Genomic DNA, 20,508 nt, shown 5'->3' with positions numbered 1-20,508 from the left:
TCTGGAACCCCCTTCATGGAATAAGGAATCATGAGAGCAGATCTCCTCAGCTAGAGAAGGAGAGAGGAGCCCACTGGCCGGACCCCACAGCATACCCGCACGAAGGATCTGGGCAGAGCAAGAAGGGAGAAACAGAAGGAAAGCTAGGAGAGACACATGTCACTGGATTAAGACCAGGAGAACAATAGAGGGAAACACAGGATGCAACCAGTTCACCATGTACCAGACTATAAAAATATTAACCCCAAGTAATTCTTACAGCGTTCAATGCCTCAAAAGAAATTAACCATTGAAACGTGTCCTGGTTTATATCCTCTTTCATTGTACGCCTAAGAATGGTAGGAATATGTCTTTTGTATTGTTCTACAGTCAACATTTTTTAGTGGTTGTTTAATAATAGCAGGAAGAACAATGCTCTAATGATATTATTTTCGGCATCCTATTGTTGCTTTTGCTTACTCTATCTCAAGAATTCAAAATACTCAATCTGCTTGAGAGGTATTTTAATGAGGTTAATCCTTTTTAAATTTCTGGAACAAATGTTCTAACAAACACTGTCTATACTTCTTCAAAACAAGTATTATAACTTAATTCTTGATGCCCTCCGGATTTCTACAACACAACGATTTGTTCTAGAGAGTCACTTGTGGGTTCAATTTGTCTGCAAAAGCTTTACCAGCTCTTAACTAAGTAACTGAATTTATAAAGTCATGGCCATCCTTACTGGTCCCAAGACATTGCCCACAGTCTTGTTAATGAATAATGCAGGGTTTTGTGAATTCCCTCATGTCCTTGCCCAACTGAGGGTAGGTTTTCTGGGTCAGTTCCTAAAGGCACTCCAGCATAGAATCAGCCATCCATGTGGCAACCTTCCAAACATCCCAATGTACCTGCAGCCTCAGGAAAGGGCTCTCTGGCTGGGAGCTGGGTGCTTCTTACCACTGGTCACCTAGACCAGTCTCTCAATGTCTCTACCCCTCGGGGGGGGGGGGGGGAGTTCAGCTACCGCGATTGATAAGAGAAGCCATGGCATCTTGGTATCTCCAAGGAGGGAGCCTTAGGGTCATTTTTAAATGCAAAGACCTGTAGGTCTATGAAAGGACAGGTAGATTCATCATACTTCTGAGTACAATGCACCATAACTACTCATGAAAGCAATACGCTGAGCTCATAGTTCCTATTTCCCCCTCACATTTGGAGGCGGATGTCCTCTTAGAAGTTCCTCTGAGTTTCGCAAAGCTGATTAGGTGCTCACAGTGCCCCTGATTTACCTTGCCTTGTTTGCCTGTGGCTCAGCATTTGTTGCCAAACTGCAAGCTTCCTGGAGGCAGAGTGGGTCCCATTCACTGTTGCCTGGCCAGGGCCTGGCAGAGTGCAGGGTATGCAAGAAGGCCCAGGGTGCATGTGTGGAACAAAGGAAGGAAAGGATGGCCCCCTGGAAGAAGGGACAGATCTGCCAAGGGATCAGAGGCACTTCCCTTCTGGTCCAATTCTATACATAATGAACATAATGGTTTGGGTTACATCTTCACCAGTATCACTCCTGACATATTGAGCTGATGTTCATTGTCACTGGGCCCAGAGGAGAGACCAACCTTCTCATTTAAATGACATTTGCCACAGAACAGAGTCCATACTCACACGGGAACTAAATGTCACTTCCCTTGGGTTCTGGGTAACTGAGCTCCATGAGAGTGAGTAATGGTGTGAACATGCCAATACCAGTGGGCAGGCATCACCGCACTTCTAGGCAAGTTCACACTTCTGATCCTGAGAAATCCTCTGTTGACAGGGGGGTCATACAGACTGAGAGAGAGGAGTCTAAGGCTGCATGCCATAGAGACAATTCCCTCCAATCTGACTGCATAACTCAGAACACAGGGCATCCCCAACCCTAACACTCTGAGCACACTTCTATCTCAGGCTTGAACTCCTGTCCTCCTTTCTTGCTTCAGAAACATAAGTTGGGGAAGAGAGTCAGAATAGACTGGGCATGGGGAAAAAAATCACTGGCTCAGAAAATCCATCTAGTAAATGAACAATATGACCATGGCAGATACGGTCAAATATAAAATCAAATAGGCTTTCATTGGGGGGGGGGGGGCGCGCACAATTTTTGCCGAGCACAGGTGATGTTTGGACAGGTACACATGTAGGTGAATTGTGATTCAGATTCTCTTTCAAAGGCATAGGGTAATCCAAGAATCCCTCTTATCATTCAAACGTATTTTTAATGTATTTTAAAATGCATTTTGCTAGGATCAATATTGGAGCTATTTCAACTTTTGGGTTCCAAACAGGTAATTTTGGGAAGTGGTAAGCAAAAAAAAATGTTCTTGATGGCATAAAAAGTGAAATGGTTTTAAAAATTAGATAAATTATTACATTTAAATGGATTTCTTGCATATCCATAGGTTATACCCATATCTCTCTACTTAAGCCAGGAAAAACAAAGTGTAAAGATAACTCCTGCTGAGTCAGTTGGTGACTGATCAGAGGGTGTCACCCATGTGCCAGGTATCTGAAAACACTATAGGACACCCTGAGGTTTAGAGCCAAGCCAGTGGACAGGAATGTGCTTGGGCCTCAGAGAATAATTAAAGGGAAGTAAAATAATCCCAAACAACAGCAATGAGTTTGACTTCCCAGGCAAGAGCAGTCCCCATAAGCATGTGGCTTGTTCTTTAAAGTCCTAGCTGTTTGAAAAGCGAGTTCTTTTAATCAGCTTTGCTTTGCTAGTATTATCAACCAGAAAATCTAAGTCCAAACAGAGGTTCGTATTTCCAAATAGAGAACTTTCTCTCATTTTCTCATCATCAAGTTTAGCAACTTCTCCTTGGAAGTACTAAATCTTTTGGTCACTATTTCTACACCCAAATAAAGACTCCTCTTTTGAAAGTATTTTGTCATCTTTACTGGAGAGCGTTTAAACAACTGAGTATGGTGCTTGGCTGGACTCAGGGCTGGAAGAAACTGTCTGAAGTTAATTGCTGCTGTGATCTCTAGTCCTTTCAACAGCCAATGAAGGAGCTGCCAGTAAAGAGTCAACCTTGCCCTGGGATGAGATGTGTGCGCATACTCCTGGCTCATTCTGGCATGTAACAGTTAATACATTTTATATGCAGTGGAGTCTGAATATCATTCCTCCAGGAGAGAAGGGAAAACAAACAAACAAACAAAACCTAAGAGCAAGATTAGGATCTGAAACGGTAAAACAATAAGTAGGAAATGTGGCAAAGTAGCAAAGTAATTTTTAAACCTCGTGGGGGTGGGGGGAGAATGCAAAATGCCTTTAGAAGCCACACTTCCTAGGGGTTTTGTCTCCAAGGCTTTCACACCGGGGACCAGCGGAGGTCTTTATTCTGTCTAAGAGGAGGAAAAAAAAGAAAGAACAACAGTACATCAAGGACGGTCCAGAGCTGGAAGCCTGTACTCCTGCAAGTCCAGCTCCCAGATCCTTTCCGGGCAAGCACACAGCCGGAGGAAATGAAAACTAGGAAAACAGTTTGTGCTTAGAACAATAAGATGGAGTTTCATTTTGGTTTCACGCTCAAATATAATGTGGTCATAATTTTTTTTTAATGTGCATTAACACAAGGCAACGAGTCGAGTTTGGTTAAGTTTTTGAAAGTGCACTACACGAGAGCCCCACTTCTGCTCTCGAGCGTGCTTCAGCCACAGAACAGTCGTGGGAAAGCACAGATACAGCTGTTTCCAGGCGAGCGGCCCAGCACTGCTCGGCATCACCCAGCACAGTCCCCAAGCACGGCAGAAACACGTCCAAAGCGACTCCCCGGCACGAGTGCGGGTTCGCAGCGGCGTGGGGCGCGCGTGCCCCCCCGCCCGCACCCCCGCACCCCCGCACCCCCCCCGGGCGCCCGGGGCCGCTGAGGCCCCCGCAGCGCGAGTCCAAGGCCCGCAGGCTCCCGGGCGCGCTCGCCGCACCGTGCGCACCGGCTCGGTCCGCTGGCCCAGGGCCCCGGGGACGGTCTCCACCTCTCCCGACCCGGCCCACAACAAAGGAGGCTCCCCAGTGGATGCGGGATGCAGCCCACCGGGTCGGGGCCGGCGGCGCGGGGAGGGCTCCCGGGGCGGGCGGGCGGCTCGGTCCGGGACAAAGGGGCCGCGCGGGGCTCCCGGGGCGCGGGGCGCGGGGCGCGGGGCGCGGGGCGCGGGGCGGGACGCCGGGGAGCGGAGCCGGCTGGGGACTCACCTTGGCGGCGGCCCGGCTGCGCTCCTCGTGGAGCAGGAGGGCGGCGGGCAGCAGCAGCAGCCACACGCCGAGCCGGGGCCCCATGGTGGCGCGCCCGGGGCGGCGGGGGCCGGCGGGGGCCGGGGGGGCCGGGGGGGCCGGCGGCCGGCGCTCGGGGGCCGCGGCGGGCGGCTGGAGGGCGGAGGGCCGGGGCGCGAGCGCTGCGCACCGTCCCGGGCGCGGCCGCTCGCAGCGGAGACCTGAGCGCGGCCCGGCGAGCTCCCCAATTTGTTGGCGCTGCCCCCTCCCCTGCGCGGCGCGCGGGCGGCGTCTCAAAGGGGAGGACCCTGCGGCGCGGGTAAGAGGCGGCGGGAGCGCGCGGCCCGGGGACTGTGGCCGCCGCCGCCGGGACGCCAGGGCTCCGCGCTCCGCACCCCGCGCCCCGCGCCCCGCGCCCCCGCCCCGCGCCCCCGCCCCGCGCCCCGCGCCCCCGCCCAGGCGCCCCCGAGGGCCGAGGCGCAGCGGGCGGCTCCCGGAGCGCCGGATGCGAGCCGACGGCCCCTGACGCCGGGCCCGAGGTGAGGGCGGCCGCGGGGACGCCGGGCCCGGGCCGAGGCTGTGGCTGGGACGGGGCCCCCCGCGCAGGCCGGGGCCGCGCTGTGCCGAGGGGGCGGGGGGCGGGGGCGGGGCGGGGGGCCCCGAGCGGGGCCTAAGTGCGGGCTCCCTCTCCTCCTCCGGTCCCCGCGCGGCCCCGGGTCGGCCCTGCGGGGATGGGGGCGCACCCGCCTGGCCGCCCCCCGCGGAAGGAGGCCCGCGGCGAGGATGCTCCCGCCCCAGCCTCTGCTAAGCCCGCTTTGTGCCTCGCCCCGCAGGCGAGGAGGGACCGCGCGGAGCCCGGAGCGGCCGGGTCAGGAGCATGGACCGACCCCGGTGCTCGGCGTCCAGCCCTGCCCTGCGGCGGTAAGCGACCTGCCTGCGGGGGACGGGGAGGGGGCCCGGCGCGGACTCGGACCGCCGAGCCGAGGCCACAGGCTCATGGCGCTCTCTCCGCTCTCTCACCCAGGTGGCTGCTGCTGGGGGCTGTGACAGTGGGGCTCCTGGCCCAGAGCGTCCTGGCGGTGAGTCGTGGGCCCCGGGCGTGGGCTCTGACTGGTGCTGGGGAGAGTGGAAGGGACCCCGAGTGGCCTTGCCAGGAGGCAGCGCAGGCGTGCTCACCTGAGTGTGCATGTGTGAGCTCACCTCTGTGTGCAGCCCTGACCCTGTCCAGGTTCGGACAGAGCTGCTTTGCCCAGAGAACTTCTCAAGTTTGCTTGCCGTGGGCTCCCCCACTCGAGACCTGTGTGTTACAGGCCATGCCCCCCACACACACACACACACACAGCCAGTAATTTAAAGCATAGCCTGTGGCATCCCCTGCTAAGCTAAAGTGAAACCCTGGCTTCCTAGACAGAAGACTGTCAATCGCATGGCAATGAGGGGCCAGGGTACCCAGAAGAAACACGTTTGTGGTGCTGGGAAGCGGGTGTCTAGATTCCATCCTTGGCAGAGAGTTTTCTGGTGCTTTTAAATGAGAGGCTTTTGGGGAATGGGCAGAGCAGGAGGAGACCAAGACAGCAGTGTACTGTGTTTTAACCCATGTGAGTGAAGAATGGCAGAAACCCTGTGTTTTCTCCCAAGTCTTAGCCAGGGTGGAAGGTGCTAAGGTGCATTCAGGGCTGCTCTGCCCTGTTGTCTGTGTGCTTGGGATTGCACTGTAGAATTTCGTGAATTGTGTTTAAATAGTTGGAGCCACTTTCATTGAGCTTGACATAAGGAGGCTGACAAGCCACAGGTTTGGCCATCCCTTCAGTCTCAGACACAGATGTTTAAACTGGGACCAAAAATGGAAGGAATGCATGGTGTCCCCCACTGCACCCCCCCCCCATCCCCACTCTAACCCAGTACCTGATTTCCCAGGTGGCTCTTGAAGGTTCCCTGTGGGGGTAGAGTGCAAACACAGGACCATGGGAAGCCGCATTTGTGGTTTGATTGAAATTCTGTTATTTTCATTGTTCTGTCCTCATGTGAAACAAACAAGGATTTTCAAGGCAGTGATTGAAAAAGAGCTACTCTAGCTTGGAAAGGACCCTTAGCCTTACTTTTCTGCCTTCTGCTCCAGTTCCTGGCACAGACTGGGAAGTCAGAAGAGGAGTCCATAGAATTTTACCAGAACAGACCAGGCCAAAGCTTTCAGAAAGCTCAGATCTGACTCTTTCCTTTTCACATGTCCTGATTTAAGAAGATAGCACCTACACACTGTAATCACTGACTCTCGTGGTCCTTATGCACATGCACAACATATAGGACTTGGCCCAGTGTAGGAGTCAGAGCAGCACACGTGCTCCCAAAGGAGGAGGATAGAGAGGACAGCTCTGCGACATGCTGAGAGTGTATGCACTGGTTGCACTGACTCCACCCACGCCCCCTTGGCCCCTAGAACCACTTTTGTAATACCGTGTTTTCATTCCTGGGCATGGTGAAAGTCTGATGAATTATATCTGGGACTGATCCTAAAACTGCTAGAAAGGGCTTGTGGGAGGAAGACTGGGGTATACACAGAGCTCTGGCCTGGTCTCCCAAATCCTGAATCCCAGTATTTGAACCTAGAACAGGAAGAGAATATTCACCTGTGTGTTAGAGGCAGGTGCCTACCTCTGTGCCTTCCTCCCAAACCCCTTCCAAGCTACAGACTCACCTGAGTCTCTGCTCTCTGATTCTTGGGCGGGACCGAGAACATTTTTGGTCTGGCAGTGCTTCTCAGAGACCTCACCTTGGAGCCTTGTGCCCAACTGGGGAGACTGGTTAAAACTTCAGATCTCTGCTCTGAACCTATATGAACTTCTTTTTCTTTTTTTCTTCCTCCAAATCTAGATTTTATGATCAGATTCTCTGGGGTGGAGCCTGGGAGTCTGCATTCTACTAGATACCAAAGTTCGGGAACCACTGAATTAGAGTATTGAGTTGGGAGACAGTTGGAGTCACTTGCCATTTTGAGTCATTTTACTAGAGACATGGGTTATATATTCTTCAACAGAGGCACCATTTGTTATATTCAACCATGAATCTTCTACTTACTAACTTTTTATTGATTACTGGCTTTAATAACTATTACTCATGAAATAATTCCTTGATCCTTCACTCTATCCATTGAGAAATCTGTCTTATTCATGGCAAGTTCATCTCCTCCCCTACATGTTTGCCATGCTCAAGAACCCTGTCTCCTTGCCCATTTGTCCCAAGGACTCTTCTCCATAGGTAGGTCAAGCCAGTAAAAAAAAAAAAAAAAAAAAAGGCGTGGGGGCTACTCCTTGTGGTTTGGAGTGCTTTGTAGCAGAAGCAGCCAAAAATGGTTATCAAAAAGAATAGCCAATTATTTTTTTAAATTAATTTATTTTTAAAAAATTACTAGTTTCAGATGTAAAGTTCAGTGATTCATCAGTCTTCTATAACACCCAGTGCTCATCCCATCATGTGCCCTCCTTCATGCATGCCATCACCCAGGTACCCCCTCTCCTCACTCCACTCCCCTCCCCTCCAACAAACCTCAGTTTGTTTTCTATGATTAAGAGTCTCTTATGGGGGATCCCTGGGTGGCGCAGCGGTTTGGCGCCTGCCTTTGGCCCAGGGCGCGATCCTGGAGACCCGGGATCAAATCCCACGTCAGGCTCCCACTGCATGGAGCCTGCTTCTCCCTCTGCCTGTGTCTCTGCCTCTCTCTCTCTCTCTCTACGTCAGGCTCCCACTGCATGGAGCCTGCTTCTCCCTCTGCCTGTGTCTCTGCCTCTCTCTCTGTATGACTATCAAAAATAAATTAAAAAAAAAAAAAATGAAGTACCTGGCTCTGGTGATCACTAGGGCTTCAGCCCTTTAAAAAAAAAAAAAAAAAAAGAGTCTCTTATGGTTTCTCTACCTCTCTTATTTTATCTTGTTTTATTTTTTCCTCTCTTCCACTATGATCCTTTGTTTCATTTCTTAAATTTCACATATGAGTGAGATCATATAATTGTCTTTCTCTGATTAACTTATGTCACTCAGCATAGACAATTATTTTTTTAAAGGCTTTATTTTTAAGTAATCTCTACATCCAATGCAAGGCTTCATCTCACAACCCTGAGATCAAGAGTCACTCATTCTATCAACTAAGGCAGCCAGGCGCCCCTTTTTTTTTCTTTCAAAGAGAAAGTAGACAGTTATTCAATGAATATTTCCTATCAGCCAATCTGTGTGCCATCCAGGCCTCATGGGAAACACATCTACCTGAGTGGATAACTGTTGTTACCCCCATTAGCAGATGAGAAAACAGAGGCACACAGTGTTTACACAGCTTGCTCACAGGCTCTCTCTTTGTAAGTGCAGATGTGGGATTTGAACCAGCACCTGCCTGCTAAGTTACTGAGGATCACTACTACTGGAAGTCAGTAGTGAGGATGCTGCTGAGTTTTAGTCTTTGAGTCTTCTGGTTCTGCTTTCTCTTTGCTCTTGACCGTGACTAACAGAGCAAAGCCCACACCCTGGATTGTAGAAAGGGAAATATGGCTCCTCCTCCCATGCAGCTCTGCTCTGAAGAGTAGGAGCCCAGAGCAAGGTTGAAGTGATATAATCGGATGTCCAAAGGGAGAGAAGGGAGCAGAAGCCCTGCTGGTCAGCCTGAGGTCAGGGCCCAACATGGACATGCATGCTCTGTGCAAGTTGCCCTTCCTGAAGGCACCCTGCCTTGGGTACAGTGCCAGGGCGCTGAGCACTTACACAAATGGCATGTCCTACGAGGCCTGTTGCCAAGGGGTCACCGTGCAGGACGCTGAAGGCAGATCCCCAGGGACCACAATGAGTAGCTGTATTACAGCACCAGCACTCACCAGACCCCTCCGCCCTGGCCAGCCCCCCACCCCCACCCCACAGTGGGCCTGTGAGTAGGGACACGCACCTTCAGAGTGGGGCTATTGGATGAGTGGACACACAGGCCCCAGCCCAGAGCTTGGCAGGGAGTGAGCGCACCAGGGTCTACTGGGCCTGTGTGAGGGAAGGTTCCTGAGGCCGAGCCACCATGGGGACTTGAAAGCTCTCTTTGCAGCCTGTGTAGAGGATTGTTGTTTATCTCTAGAGATGGGGCAACAGCCTTGAAGATTTGTGAGACCAGTCAGCTGTGATTCTGGGAGGAAGAGAATGCCAGAGAACAAAGATTCTCTGAGATCAAATACGCTGTGGGCTGGGCTGACCTCATGACCTCAAGGGGAGATTGGCCACACACTCCAGATTCCCACAGGTGTTAGGATACGTCCAGGAGACCTGGAATGCAGGTGCCGTGTACCCAAGGAAATGCTGGGCCCTACTTTGCCTTCAGCATCAGCTGCAATTTCCGGGCCTCTCCCAGGGTTCCATGCCCTGAAAAATTCACTAATTCACTTGATGCTCCTGCGAGCAGCCACACCTTTCCCTCCCCCTAGCCAAAAAAAAAGGACAATCTATTCTGAGGTTTTCTCTTCTCCTCTTGGCTTATTGATCAGTTGTTAAGAATGTGTTGTACTAAGATGCTCCTGTGCTCTGTGAAGGAATCCATGAGACCATGTCTCTCCCCAATTTCTGAGAGCACAAGGAATCCATGAGACCATGTCTCTCCCCAATTTCTGAGAGCACTAGTCCTATTGTTCACAATTAGGGCTCCTAACAATAGGGGAAGTATCACAGGGTTCCTCCTCTGTTAATGGAAAAACAAGCATGAAGCATGTGTCCAGCTCTGGAGGCCAGGAAAGCTCCCTAGGTGGCCAGCATGACTTGGCCATAGTAAATAACATGAGGAATTTCTCATAACCTCACATAACTAAATGTGGCTGCAGAGGGTGGACAGAAGGGACACAGCCCTTGAACTGTCCTTGGGAATATTTGGAGCCAGAGAGAGAGGGAAAAAGTGAAAAGTTCTAGAATAGAAAACAAAGACTTTGCTAAAATAGTAAATCAAAGGATTATCTTTCTGGGGAGAGGATTAAGAATGGGTGACTGGCTTCCCTTAATAACAGAGACGATATGAGGGAAAAGCAGAGGTGCAGTGTGGAGACACCTTCAACATTATGTTTGATGATGATGTAACGGAGCCTTCATGACACAGAAGGCAGTTTTGGATCATCTTATTCTTTCACTCTGAGAGCTTTAGTGAAAGGTCTGGAATTGGCCTCTTGCTGTGTCTTCTGGGGTCGATGGGCGTCATCACTACTGCCAAGGTGATAGGTGAAGTCTGGATTCCCGGCCTTGGCTGATTAGGCTGGTAAACCAGGCAGCCTGTGCAGTGGCTTGTGGCCTCTGGGGCCACTGACTACACAAAGCCCTACTAACTGGCTGTGTGACCCTAGGTCAAGTCACTTAACTCCTTGGCTCTGGGACATGGAGACATGAGACGTTGTGCTGTATGGGATCACCTGGCTCTAGGACATGGGGAAAGGTGAAACATTGTGTTGTATGGGATCACTTGACTCTGGGACATGGGGAAGGTGGATTGTTGTGTTGTATGAGATCACTTGACTCTGGGACTTGGGGAAGGTGGAACGTTGTGTTGTATGGTATCCATGCTGGGGTGCTCCAGGTGGTCAGGGCACCCACACCCGCTGTAGGTGCTCCCCTGTGTGGTGAGCTGGCCCCCACCCTTCCCAATTGTGACACTGGGATGGAAATACTTTTCCAGGTAAGCATGTGTGCTGCTGCAGGATGTGACTTAAAAATAAATATGCTGCAGTAGGCATTTTATCTTCAGGATGTGAGAAGCTTCTCTGCCCCATGAGTGAGGCTGCCTCTTGAAGTCTTGAGTTCTTTTGTAAATCCTGCCCCTCTAAGTGCAGTGTGGTTGGTATCCTGGATTGGATTCTAGAAGAGAGAAAGAACGTTAACGGGAAAACTGGCAAAATTCTAATAGAGTCTGTAGTTTATTATTGTACTCATGTGAATTTCTGGTTCTGATGAAATGCACCAAGGTTATATGAGGTTGATGTAGTCATCATTCTGGGTGAAGGGTGTTCAGGGACCCTCTGCGCTACCTATGCAGCTTTCTTGCAAATCTAGATTATTTCCAAGCAAACACCTGCTCCTAGAAGCCACTGACCAGCCCCATTAGGTGTGCAGTAAACCAGGCGAGTGAGTGTAAGAGAAAGCTGAGAAGCAGTGGGTCTTACACTAGTGAACAGCTGATGTGACCAGCAAGAGTGAAATATGGTTCCATCTTTTCTGTAATAGACTAAGTAACAAAGGGCACTTCTGTGTGCCTAGAAATACAGCAGCAGTGGCCTCTGCCTGGCGAAGGAGCTTTTGTCCTCCTAACTTGGGTGGAGTGCTTTATGGAAACAGTGCAGGAAAGGCATCCTGATGGAGTTTCCACAGCTCAGCCTGTTTAGGGGGTCCAGGGGTGAGCTACAGTAGCCTCCCTCTTCTTGACTGCCTGACCGGGAAGGAAACATCGCAGACCTTGTGATGCATGACAGGTTTGCACGATGGTGTCGCTTTCAGACAGACGTTAAATGTTGCTTGCTCACACCCTAGTTCTTACTAATATGGGACACCAGCATCCATAGGTCCACGGGCACTGCATTAAAAGGAGAGCCCACCCCTTCCTCCTCACCTATAAAACCCTGTGAACAGCAGGGATGGGAAGGTGGCTCTACCTGGATGTCCAGGGTCCAGGAGCCTCACCTCTGTGTGCTCCTTGCATTACTAATAGCCCCATTGTGGAGTTTAGAGTGCCATGGGCCACATCTCCAATTGGCCACAACCTCCACTCCAGTAATGAGCTAGGGAAAGGGCCAAGAACAAGGATGGCTGCTGGCCAGTGGCTGTCACCTCACACATTTGCCTGTATCACCACCTGCAGGAATAGAGAAGCCTCTGGCCCCTAGCCCTGGCCAGTTCTGTTCTGTAGCTTCTCACACACCCTGTGTCCTCACTGTAGCCCACAGCCCCAGGCACATGAAGGACACCCTGCCCCCTCACTATCAGAGAGCCCAGATGTCAGAGGCCAGTGCCCTGCTAGAGCTTCTGTCCCTTGGAATGGAGACCCATTTAAGAGTCTGAAGTGTCTGTCCTCTCATATTGCTGGGACTTTTAAATTATCATTAGATATTAATGATTTTAAATCATCATCCGTAACATGCATAGACATTAAACATTTGTCTTCACTCATCCTCTACGTAATTGCTGCTCTCACAAATCAAAGTGGAGGGCATGTTTGATCTTCCCTCTGGGATTTGTGCGATGCTGGGTCCTATGCCCCAGGCCCTGGGATGCAGTGAGCCCTCAGTAAAGTGTCTGTTCTAGCAGTGAGCAAGGATGTAGTTAGCTGAAAGTATTCAAACAGATCCTTTGGATGAGGAATACAGTCATGGAACAAGTAATAAAAGATTGAACTGTAGCTTTTCTCACTGTGTTTTTTTGTTGTTGTTGGGTTGGGGTTTTTTTTGGTTTTTCTTTTTTTTTTTTTCCAAATTAAATGCTGCCCCCACTGGACACAGCTAACCGTGCATGATGATAGAGGAAGCGTTGATCTCTCTGTGAAAGATTTGCATTTTTTCCTAAGAATTGTTTCAACTCCACCCATAAAATTCCTATTTTGCTGCTTTTGCCCAGTTCAGTGATCTCCCACGTGGGAGCTGAAGAAGAATGTGTGTTACGGAACACCACAGACCAATTTTCTGGTACCTGGTAGAAATTACATAACAAGATGTTTTTTCTGCATGTCGAGCACTTTTAGATCTGTGACTGTGTTTGCAGAGTGCTGGGGTGCACGAGGACAGAGGACATCTCCCTGGGATGCCTTCAAGGCTCCAGCCTGTCCATCAGGAGAGATGCTGGTTAGCAGTGGCCAGGCAGTAACAACACAGTGCTGTGGGGAAGTAGGGATGCAGGAAACCAGCCAGTGCCACGGCCCCTCTGGGCAGACCCCTCCCCATACCCACATTTGTGGGCAATTGTTCCAAGCTGGGGAAAAGGGAGAGGCTCCTGGGAGGGCTTGTGAAGTCTCCTGAAATCTACATCAGAAGGAGTAACCCCAAAAGGTGCTTCTAGAGTACCAGAACACCGAGGAACAGCTAAAGTATCCCAGAGGAGAAACATGACAGCTCCTGCCTGCAGATCACGTTGGTACCGGGAACAGAGCTAAGCTACCATCACACATTACCCACTAAATGCCCACTGCACTGCAGTCACCCCACTCTATAGGCGTGCAGACTGAGGCATGCACAGGTTAGGGCACTTGTTACAGACTGTAAGGAATGAGGTTGGGAGTGAAGCCCAGGACTTGGTTATTCCAAAATTTCTGCTCTTAACCACTGTGCCAGGCTGACAAATCTCCAGCCGTAGAATATGAACGCATGTTCAAAGTATGTGAAGTGTGGGGTATGTAAAATGTACATGTGTATATTATGTCTAAAATATATGTATGTTATTTATGTGTGTGGAGTATGGCTGGGTGATAGATGTAGATGGTAGCTAGAAAGATGTAGATGGACGATAGACTGGTGGATGGATTATGGGTGTAGGTGGTGATAGATTATAGAGAAACAGAGAGATGGATAGATAGGTAGATAAGCAGGTGGCTAGACGGTGGGTAGAGACAGGCCAACGGCCAGACAGGTGATAGATGGTGATGATTATAGATAGACATCCAGAGGAGCCAGAAACAGGACATAGAGCTGGCCTGTGCCCCCACATAGACACCCGGCCCCGGATGCTCCTGGTTCCTTCCTCCATGAGGGCCACCCAGGTGGAAAATGGGGGTGTCAGGCATACCTGTTCTCTTCCACGGCCCCTCTGCCTGTGTGTGTAGGTGACCAAGTGGCTCGGGGACCCTGAGAGACACAGCGGACAGGCTGCACTCCAGCCCGGCCCTCACAGGACGACCCGGGAAGGCCTGAGTGGGCAGGGGGATCTCCATCCAGGGACAGTTCCTGGAAATCTCCTCCAGGTCCTGATTGAAATCCCAGGCTGTGGAGGTGTAGGGACAACAGCTTTGTAAGGTGGGGAGGGCCCTGCGAGCCGGAGTGATTTCGAGCAGATGAGGAGGCTGTTGGAAAAGCGTTAGTCCTAACTTGGGGTCAGGTTTACTGGAAGGGTCTGGGGAGTGAGAAGCCTTCCTCAAGGCAGCTGTGCAGGAGCGCCCATGGACGGCTGTGGGGCGATGACAGAGCCCACTTGTCCCAGGCGATGCCAACTCCCTTCTGTTGGGGGTCTGCTTTCCTTGCTTTGCCTCTGTTCTGATGTTTTGTGTTGAGTGTCCCAATGCCAACAGGCAGGCAACTGTGGCCTGACCCACAGCGGGAGCATCTGGGTTTGAGGCCCACAACCAAGAGACGTTACTTCCCCTCTCTGAGCCTTCTTTCTTACGTGGGTGAAACAGGAGTGCTAGTAACCATGCTGCCAGTTCATGGTGAGGTGGTTTATGTGAAAGTCCTTCACTGCATGAACATGTTTGCTTCTCCTGGAAATAGTTATGTATGTGAATCCTCCCAGGGGCTCAGGTCTGGGTCCCAGAGTGAGACAGGCCAGGAACAGTGGGTGGGAGTGTTCTGAGTGCACGTGTGGGGTTGGAGTTTTCCAACTGTCTGACTGAATTTCTGAAGTTGAATATGCCACCTGGGATCATCCATGTTTAGAGAGCAACCTGTAGAAGCTCACCATGGGAGACAAACTTCCTCTCTCCTTTGACTAGTAGTACACTTCACAGTACATCAGATCGCACATGCGATTGTGCTTATGAGCAAACCCGGTAGGAGCCCCACTCAAGATTCAGAGCGACACTCTGTTCTACAGATCATAGAAGAAAGGACAGAACTGTGACATGGGTTTTCACGGAGTAAGACCAGCTGGGGTCTCAGGTTTGAAATGTGCTTTTGCTACTTCCTGGCTGCATGACTTTGGATAAGCTACTTCGCTTTTAAGCTTTAGTTGCAGCTCTAGAACTGGAATAAAAATCCTTTTGCCTCGTTAGTGTGCTCAGGAAAAAAAAAAAAAGAAGAAATTGCTTATAAAGATCTTAGCAATCTTAGCCTTTAGGGCTTGATAAATGCTAGCCAATGGCTACTTGGTCTTAGGATTTTTTTAATTGAATATGGGTTTTCATCCTCAAAACTTAAAAACCTGAAGCCACAGAGAAGTTCAAGCATAACCAGAATTTGGGGAGAAAACAGCTGTCACAGTACTAGCTGCCCCAATGGGGCGTTCTCTGAGGGGAGCCGGGCCAGGGGGGCCACAGCATAGGGGAGGCATCATGGGGAGTGAGGTGCGTGCCCTCTGTGCTGGGGCCCCACCATCTCCGCACACAGAGGAGCACCTGTGAGGCCAGGAATTAAGCTGTGGACACCACGGAGTTCTTGGGAGAGACAGAGCATTGGGGCATCTTCCCAATGTCTTTGGACAGTTGTTCCATTTTGTTGAGTCGGAGAAATGTCCACAAAGAAAAGAATTTAAATTTTAATTAAAGTTAGGTCACTAAATTATTTCCAGAACAAATGGGAAGATTTACAAAGAACAGTTTGTTCAAATACTTCTGAGACCGACGTATAATTTAACAAAGCGAGAAAACTCCACAGATTTTTGGTTTGGCAAAGCGACATAGAAAATGCACAGTAGAATCTGAGGATCGAATTTCTTTCCTAAAAGAGCAGAAAGATCCCCCTGCCGTACCTGAGCAGGGCCTTGGCGGTCCTCGGGGTCGGCCGTGGCTCCATGGTCAGGATGGGCAAGACACACAGACCAACCTGTTTCCTCCTTGGGCCCAGGTGAGGAAGACCGGTGGGTGAAAGGTTCCAGTTGGGAATTCCAGGGAGGAAAACCACCCCCTTCCCTTTCTTCCTTACTTGGTCATCTCCCAACTGTGACAACCGTGCAAGTTACAATGTAGCGCCAGATTCCGCTGAGATCCTCTCCTTCCTATCTCAAAACCACCTTCGCTTCCTGCTGATTCCTACCAGGTTACAAGGCTCCCCCAGCTCCCACCAAGACAATCTTAGTTCAGACAGGATTTCCTTCGTCTTAGTCACCAGCTTTTATGGTCCAGCCTCCCCTTCCCGTTGCAAAACAAGGAGTGTTAACAGCAAAGAGTCTGCAATGATTTGTCGATCTTAGGCCAATACGTGTAGACATCAGTTTCTGTGTGTGCTAACCAACACCAAGTTGCCAGAGGTTGGAAAAATAAATGTTCCTCGTTGGGTCACATGCTACCGTGAGTCTTCAGCTGCCAGCCTTGGCTGTTGTTAAATTGCAGAAGAGTAAACACGTTTGTTTTAATTGACTCTCTTAAAAGCTGCAAAGTTCAAACAAAAATGACAATTGTACCAAAAGTCATTCCTGTTTAAAATGAAGGCTTGTAAATGCTGACATTTCCTGCTGGTAATGGGTCCGGTTCCCAACATCATGTTAAACACGCCTGTAAGGCATGATGTGAAGCATTTCCTGGAGCTTTGAAGGAAAACACAGTCCTCATATCCTCCCCGATGATTCTGGGAGGAACCATAGCAGCCCAGTTATAGGCATGATGCATGAAGTGGTCAGATCCACTCTTGATTAAAATGGTACCTCGCCCAAGGCACTGGGCTTTGGCTGCCTGTGCAGGGTAGAAAGTATGCACAGAACAAGCCACTGTCATCCTTCACATGCCTGGCCCCTGTTCTGAGTGCTTGTCTCCCTGTCTCTCCTAGTACTAGTCACAGTAGTACTTGTGGTGGTAGTAGTACTTGTTGCAGCGGTACCAGTGGTAATAGCAGTACTAGTGGCAGTAGTAGTGCCAGTGGTATAGTACTCTTAACGGTGGCAGCAGACTGCTCTACTTTTCATTGAATTGCTCTTGCCAGGAGATGAGAGACAAAAATTTTCCTCTCCTAATTCACATCAGTAGTGTCCCATCAGGGAGAAAAAAAAAAAAAGTAAATTTTATCTTTAGAGATTCTAATTTACTTTTTCATCTTTGTTCCAAAATTTCCCCACCAAGACCCTCTGCTCTTCTAGATCTCAACTTGGTTCAGAGTGGCATCAGTTATTTGCATGCACAATTGGCCTCTGGTTTCCTGTGAAAGCAGGGACCTGGGCCTGGCAGGGTGTTAGGGTCCCCAAGGGAACATGTACAGCTTCCACACTCCAAATGAGCTTCTCTGGGTGGGGGCCAGACCTTCAAGTGTCCCCTTCTGGATTAAGCAGCACTTGTCCACCTGGACTGGGGAATGTTCCAGAATGCTAGATTCCATCCCTGGAGACAGTGGGATTTACACAAGGCCCTAAGAAGACAATAAGGGCATTTCAGGGCCCATGCAGAGACTGATTTTCCCCTTTAAGACCAAGACAATCTGCTGTGCGCACAGGAGGTTCTGGTCCTCCCATCCTGGGCTCCCCACCAGCTCCCCACTGGCTCCCCACCAGCTGAAGGTGGCCTCCATCCTGAGGACAGCACACCCAGTGTGAGGCACAGCTCTGTCCACCGCCTGACAGGTGCAAGTCACGCTTCATCTGAGCTGTAATCTGGGGGTGATTTCTTCACTCTCCAGCTGGGGTAGTTTGTTATCTGTCTCTCACCTGATTGGAATTCAATGTACCAGGAATAAATGATTCATTTTACTACAGAGAGGAGGATGTAAGATTAGTCAGGCTCACTCCTGGCTTTTCTTACATCCAGAAATTCCTTACCTAAGATGTAAAAGCAGATAAGAGCGGTATTAACTCCTCTCTAGAGGTTCTAGAACAGAGAGTGGGTAGACAACACTGATATTTCACATAACTGGAAAGTTTGGTTTTCCTAAAACAAAATCTAACCTGGAGCCATCTGCTTCTATTTATAGAAAAACAAGAGACCAAAGCCAGAGCAATGTCTCAAAGGAAAATATATTTATTTAAATGAATCTATATGTATATTTCATCCATGTTTAAAGGTGCCTCTTTCTCAAATTCTTTACCTTTAACAAAATTTTTCTTCTTCTCGTTCTTGAGTTAAGGACAAAAGAATGTTTATTCAGGGAACATTTCTGCCTTTGTAGTGGTTTTTCTTCCTCATTGGGTTTAATTAACTAAAGTCCGTAAGAATAAACATAGAAAAAAAAAAAGCAGACTTTACAAGATGTTTTTCTTAATTCTTCACATTTAAAAAATTATGTTTGATCTTTATCCTAAGCATTTCATATATTAAAAATTAGGTAAATTTCCTGAAATAAAAAATAAGATCTTGATAATCAATTCACCCATCACATAAGTTACAAACATACAGTGTTTGCAAACTAACCATTTGAAAACAACCTTATTAACATCACCTTAGATCTCTGGTATGGACAGTACAAACCTGTGTTGATTTTTTCACACTCTTTATTGTGTTAGGTGTGATAAAAATACACAGAACCTAAGATTTACCATCTTAGCCATTTTCAAGTGGTACAGTCCGGGGCATTCAGCACGTTCCTGGGATCCAGAACTTTCTCACCTTCCCAAAGCAGAGCTCTGTCCCCATCAAACAGTAGTAACCCCTTATCTCCCTCCCTTAACCCCTGGTGACCTCCTGTGAGTTTAGTTTGCCTGTTTCAGGGACCTCCTGTGAGTGTGCTCCCATGACATCTGTCCTTCTGAGTCGGGCTTAGCTCGCTCAGCAAAATGTCTTCGCGATTCATCCACAGTGTAGCCTGTGTCAGGACGTCCCTCCAGTTTGAGGCTGAATAAGACTCCAGGACCCTTTAACTTACTCTTTTAATGTTCAGTTGTGTTCTCGTGGTTGACAGGGTTCCAGCAGTTGATGTTGGGTTCAGGGGAAGTGACTCACAGCTCAAAACAAAGGGGCAAGTGGGCCAGTTGGCCACGGGGCTCTGGCACCTCCATTTCCCAGACGTGGTCTTCCCACATGGCCTACCTGGCTCCCTGGCAGCCCCTATTCCCTAGATGTGTATCTCACCCTCTGACACATGTTGACCACACATTGACAGAGCAGGTTCCAGGGGCATCCTGGCCTGAGTTTGCTTTGGGACGAGCATGGATGTGCTGGCATGATGCTCATGAGTAAGGCCTGGCCTGGAGGGCAGATCCAGTGCAGCTCCTGAGCCCTTGGGGTAGAGTCTATCCAGACAGGGGATGAAGGCCAGCCAGGGGCTGGGGAGGAGGCCCCAGAGCAGCTGCCAGCCAGCAGCCCTGAGCAGTGGTGATCTCCAGGGGCCAGTGATCAACCCATCAGATGCCACCAAGGCTAAGATCTTGCCTGTGGGTTTCCCCGACTGGAGGTGCCTAGGCCTTCTCTCCACGTGGTGCTGGGTCCCGATGTGGTGGCTAGGGGAGACCCCAGGGGAAGTGGAGACAGTGAGCCTGAACCCCTCTTACCTACATCCATCTTGGGTCACTGCAGTGGACTTTGGGCTCCCCAAGGGCACACATGTGCATCCTCCCCACGCAGGACCTGCACAGACCTGCATGCAGATTTTATCAAATAAATGTGGCATTTAACCATTCTGTAGGAAGGCTGAAGATATTGAAGATTTCAAAACAAAAGAGCCTAACGACGTGATCCTGGCCACCCCAAGAAGGTCAGCTGAGTGGGAGGGAGGAGCCCCAGAGACAGATATGTTCATGAGGGGAGAACACACAGAGTTGCTCTAAGGACATCCTGAAGGAAAGAGGGCTTCCTCTTCCTCCTTGAACCTGGGCATGGCCCCATGAGCTCCATGAGGGCAAGGCCCAGGTCATGGGCATGCTGACTCTCCCCTGTCCAGGGCAGGGTTGAGCATGGTGGCTGGGCTCTGGCCCAAGGACAGAGAGGCGGAAGAAAGTGGGAGAGACAGGAGTCCTGGTCAGAACGGACACTACGTGTTTGGGGAACTTTTTGTTCAGAATCAAGGCACAAATTATTATGTTCAGTGCCAAAGGCACATCCCTCAGAAATAGGCAGCTGCAGTCGAATGACAGGGAGTTCCTCTCTCGTTGGCTTCACTGGATTCAAATCACTGTATAAAAAGCTACTGGGGTGGACAGACGTTGGCTTATCTGCAGAGTCAAACTAATGAAAAATATGCTTCCACTGCAAAACAGAGTGCCAGCCTGCTCCATGGCATGGTGTTTCTTTTCTTGAGCTTCAGACCCAAAGGGAAGTCAGGCATGCAGCCAATGCGCAGTCTGTGGGCCAAGGTGAACTTGTTCTTCGGGGCAGAAGAGGTCGGCCAGTGGCCTCCTTTGTGCTTCCAGAAACTTGGCTTCATGATCCATCGAGGGTAAGAATGCAGAAAGTGGACCAGTGACCAAACCACATAGTCCAATGGAACAGTCAGGGGCCATCATCCAAAGCCATCTGC

The 20,508-nt window shown here is 50.0% G+C and overlaps 2 protein-coding genes across 2 annotated transcripts in view; one reads left to right on the top strand and one right to left on the bottom strand.

Annotated features, from left to right (window-relative positions):
* Positions 1-4,432, bottom strand: part of COL4A1 (collagen type IV alpha 1 chain) — a 138,591-nt gene extending 134,159 nt beyond the window's left edge. The window contains exon 1 of the mRNA XM_041731386.1: positions 4,214-4,432. Within this exon, the coding sequence (XP_041587320.1) occupies positions 4,214-4,297 (84 nt within the window). The 5' untranslated portion in view covers positions 4,298-4,432. The remainder of the gene's footprint in view (positions 1-4,213) is intronic.
* Positions 4,433-4,619: 187 nt separating this feature from the next.
* Positions 4,620-20,508, top strand: part of COL4A2 (collagen type IV alpha 2 chain) — a 169,918-nt gene continuing 154,029 nt past the window's right edge. Inside the window, exons 1-3 of the mRNA XM_041731385.1 lie at positions 4,620-4,770; positions 5,065-5,152; positions 5,256-5,310. Coding sequence (XP_041587319.1) covers positions 5,109-5,152; positions 5,256-5,310 — 99 coding nt within the window. The 5' untranslated portion in view covers positions 4,620-4,770; positions 5,065-5,108. The remainder of the gene's footprint in view (positions 4,771-5,064; positions 5,153-5,255; positions 5,311-20,508) is intronic.

The sequence above is a fragment of the Vulpes lagopus genome, chromosome 16 (genome assembly GCF_018345385.1).
Source record: "Vulpes lagopus strain Blue_001 chromosome 16, ASM1834538v1, whole genome shotgun sequence".
Classification (NCBI taxonomy): Eukaryota; Metazoa; Chordata; class Mammalia; order Carnivora; family Canidae; genus Vulpes; species Vulpes lagopus.
This window is presented reverse-complemented; position numbering and strand designations above follow the sequence as displayed.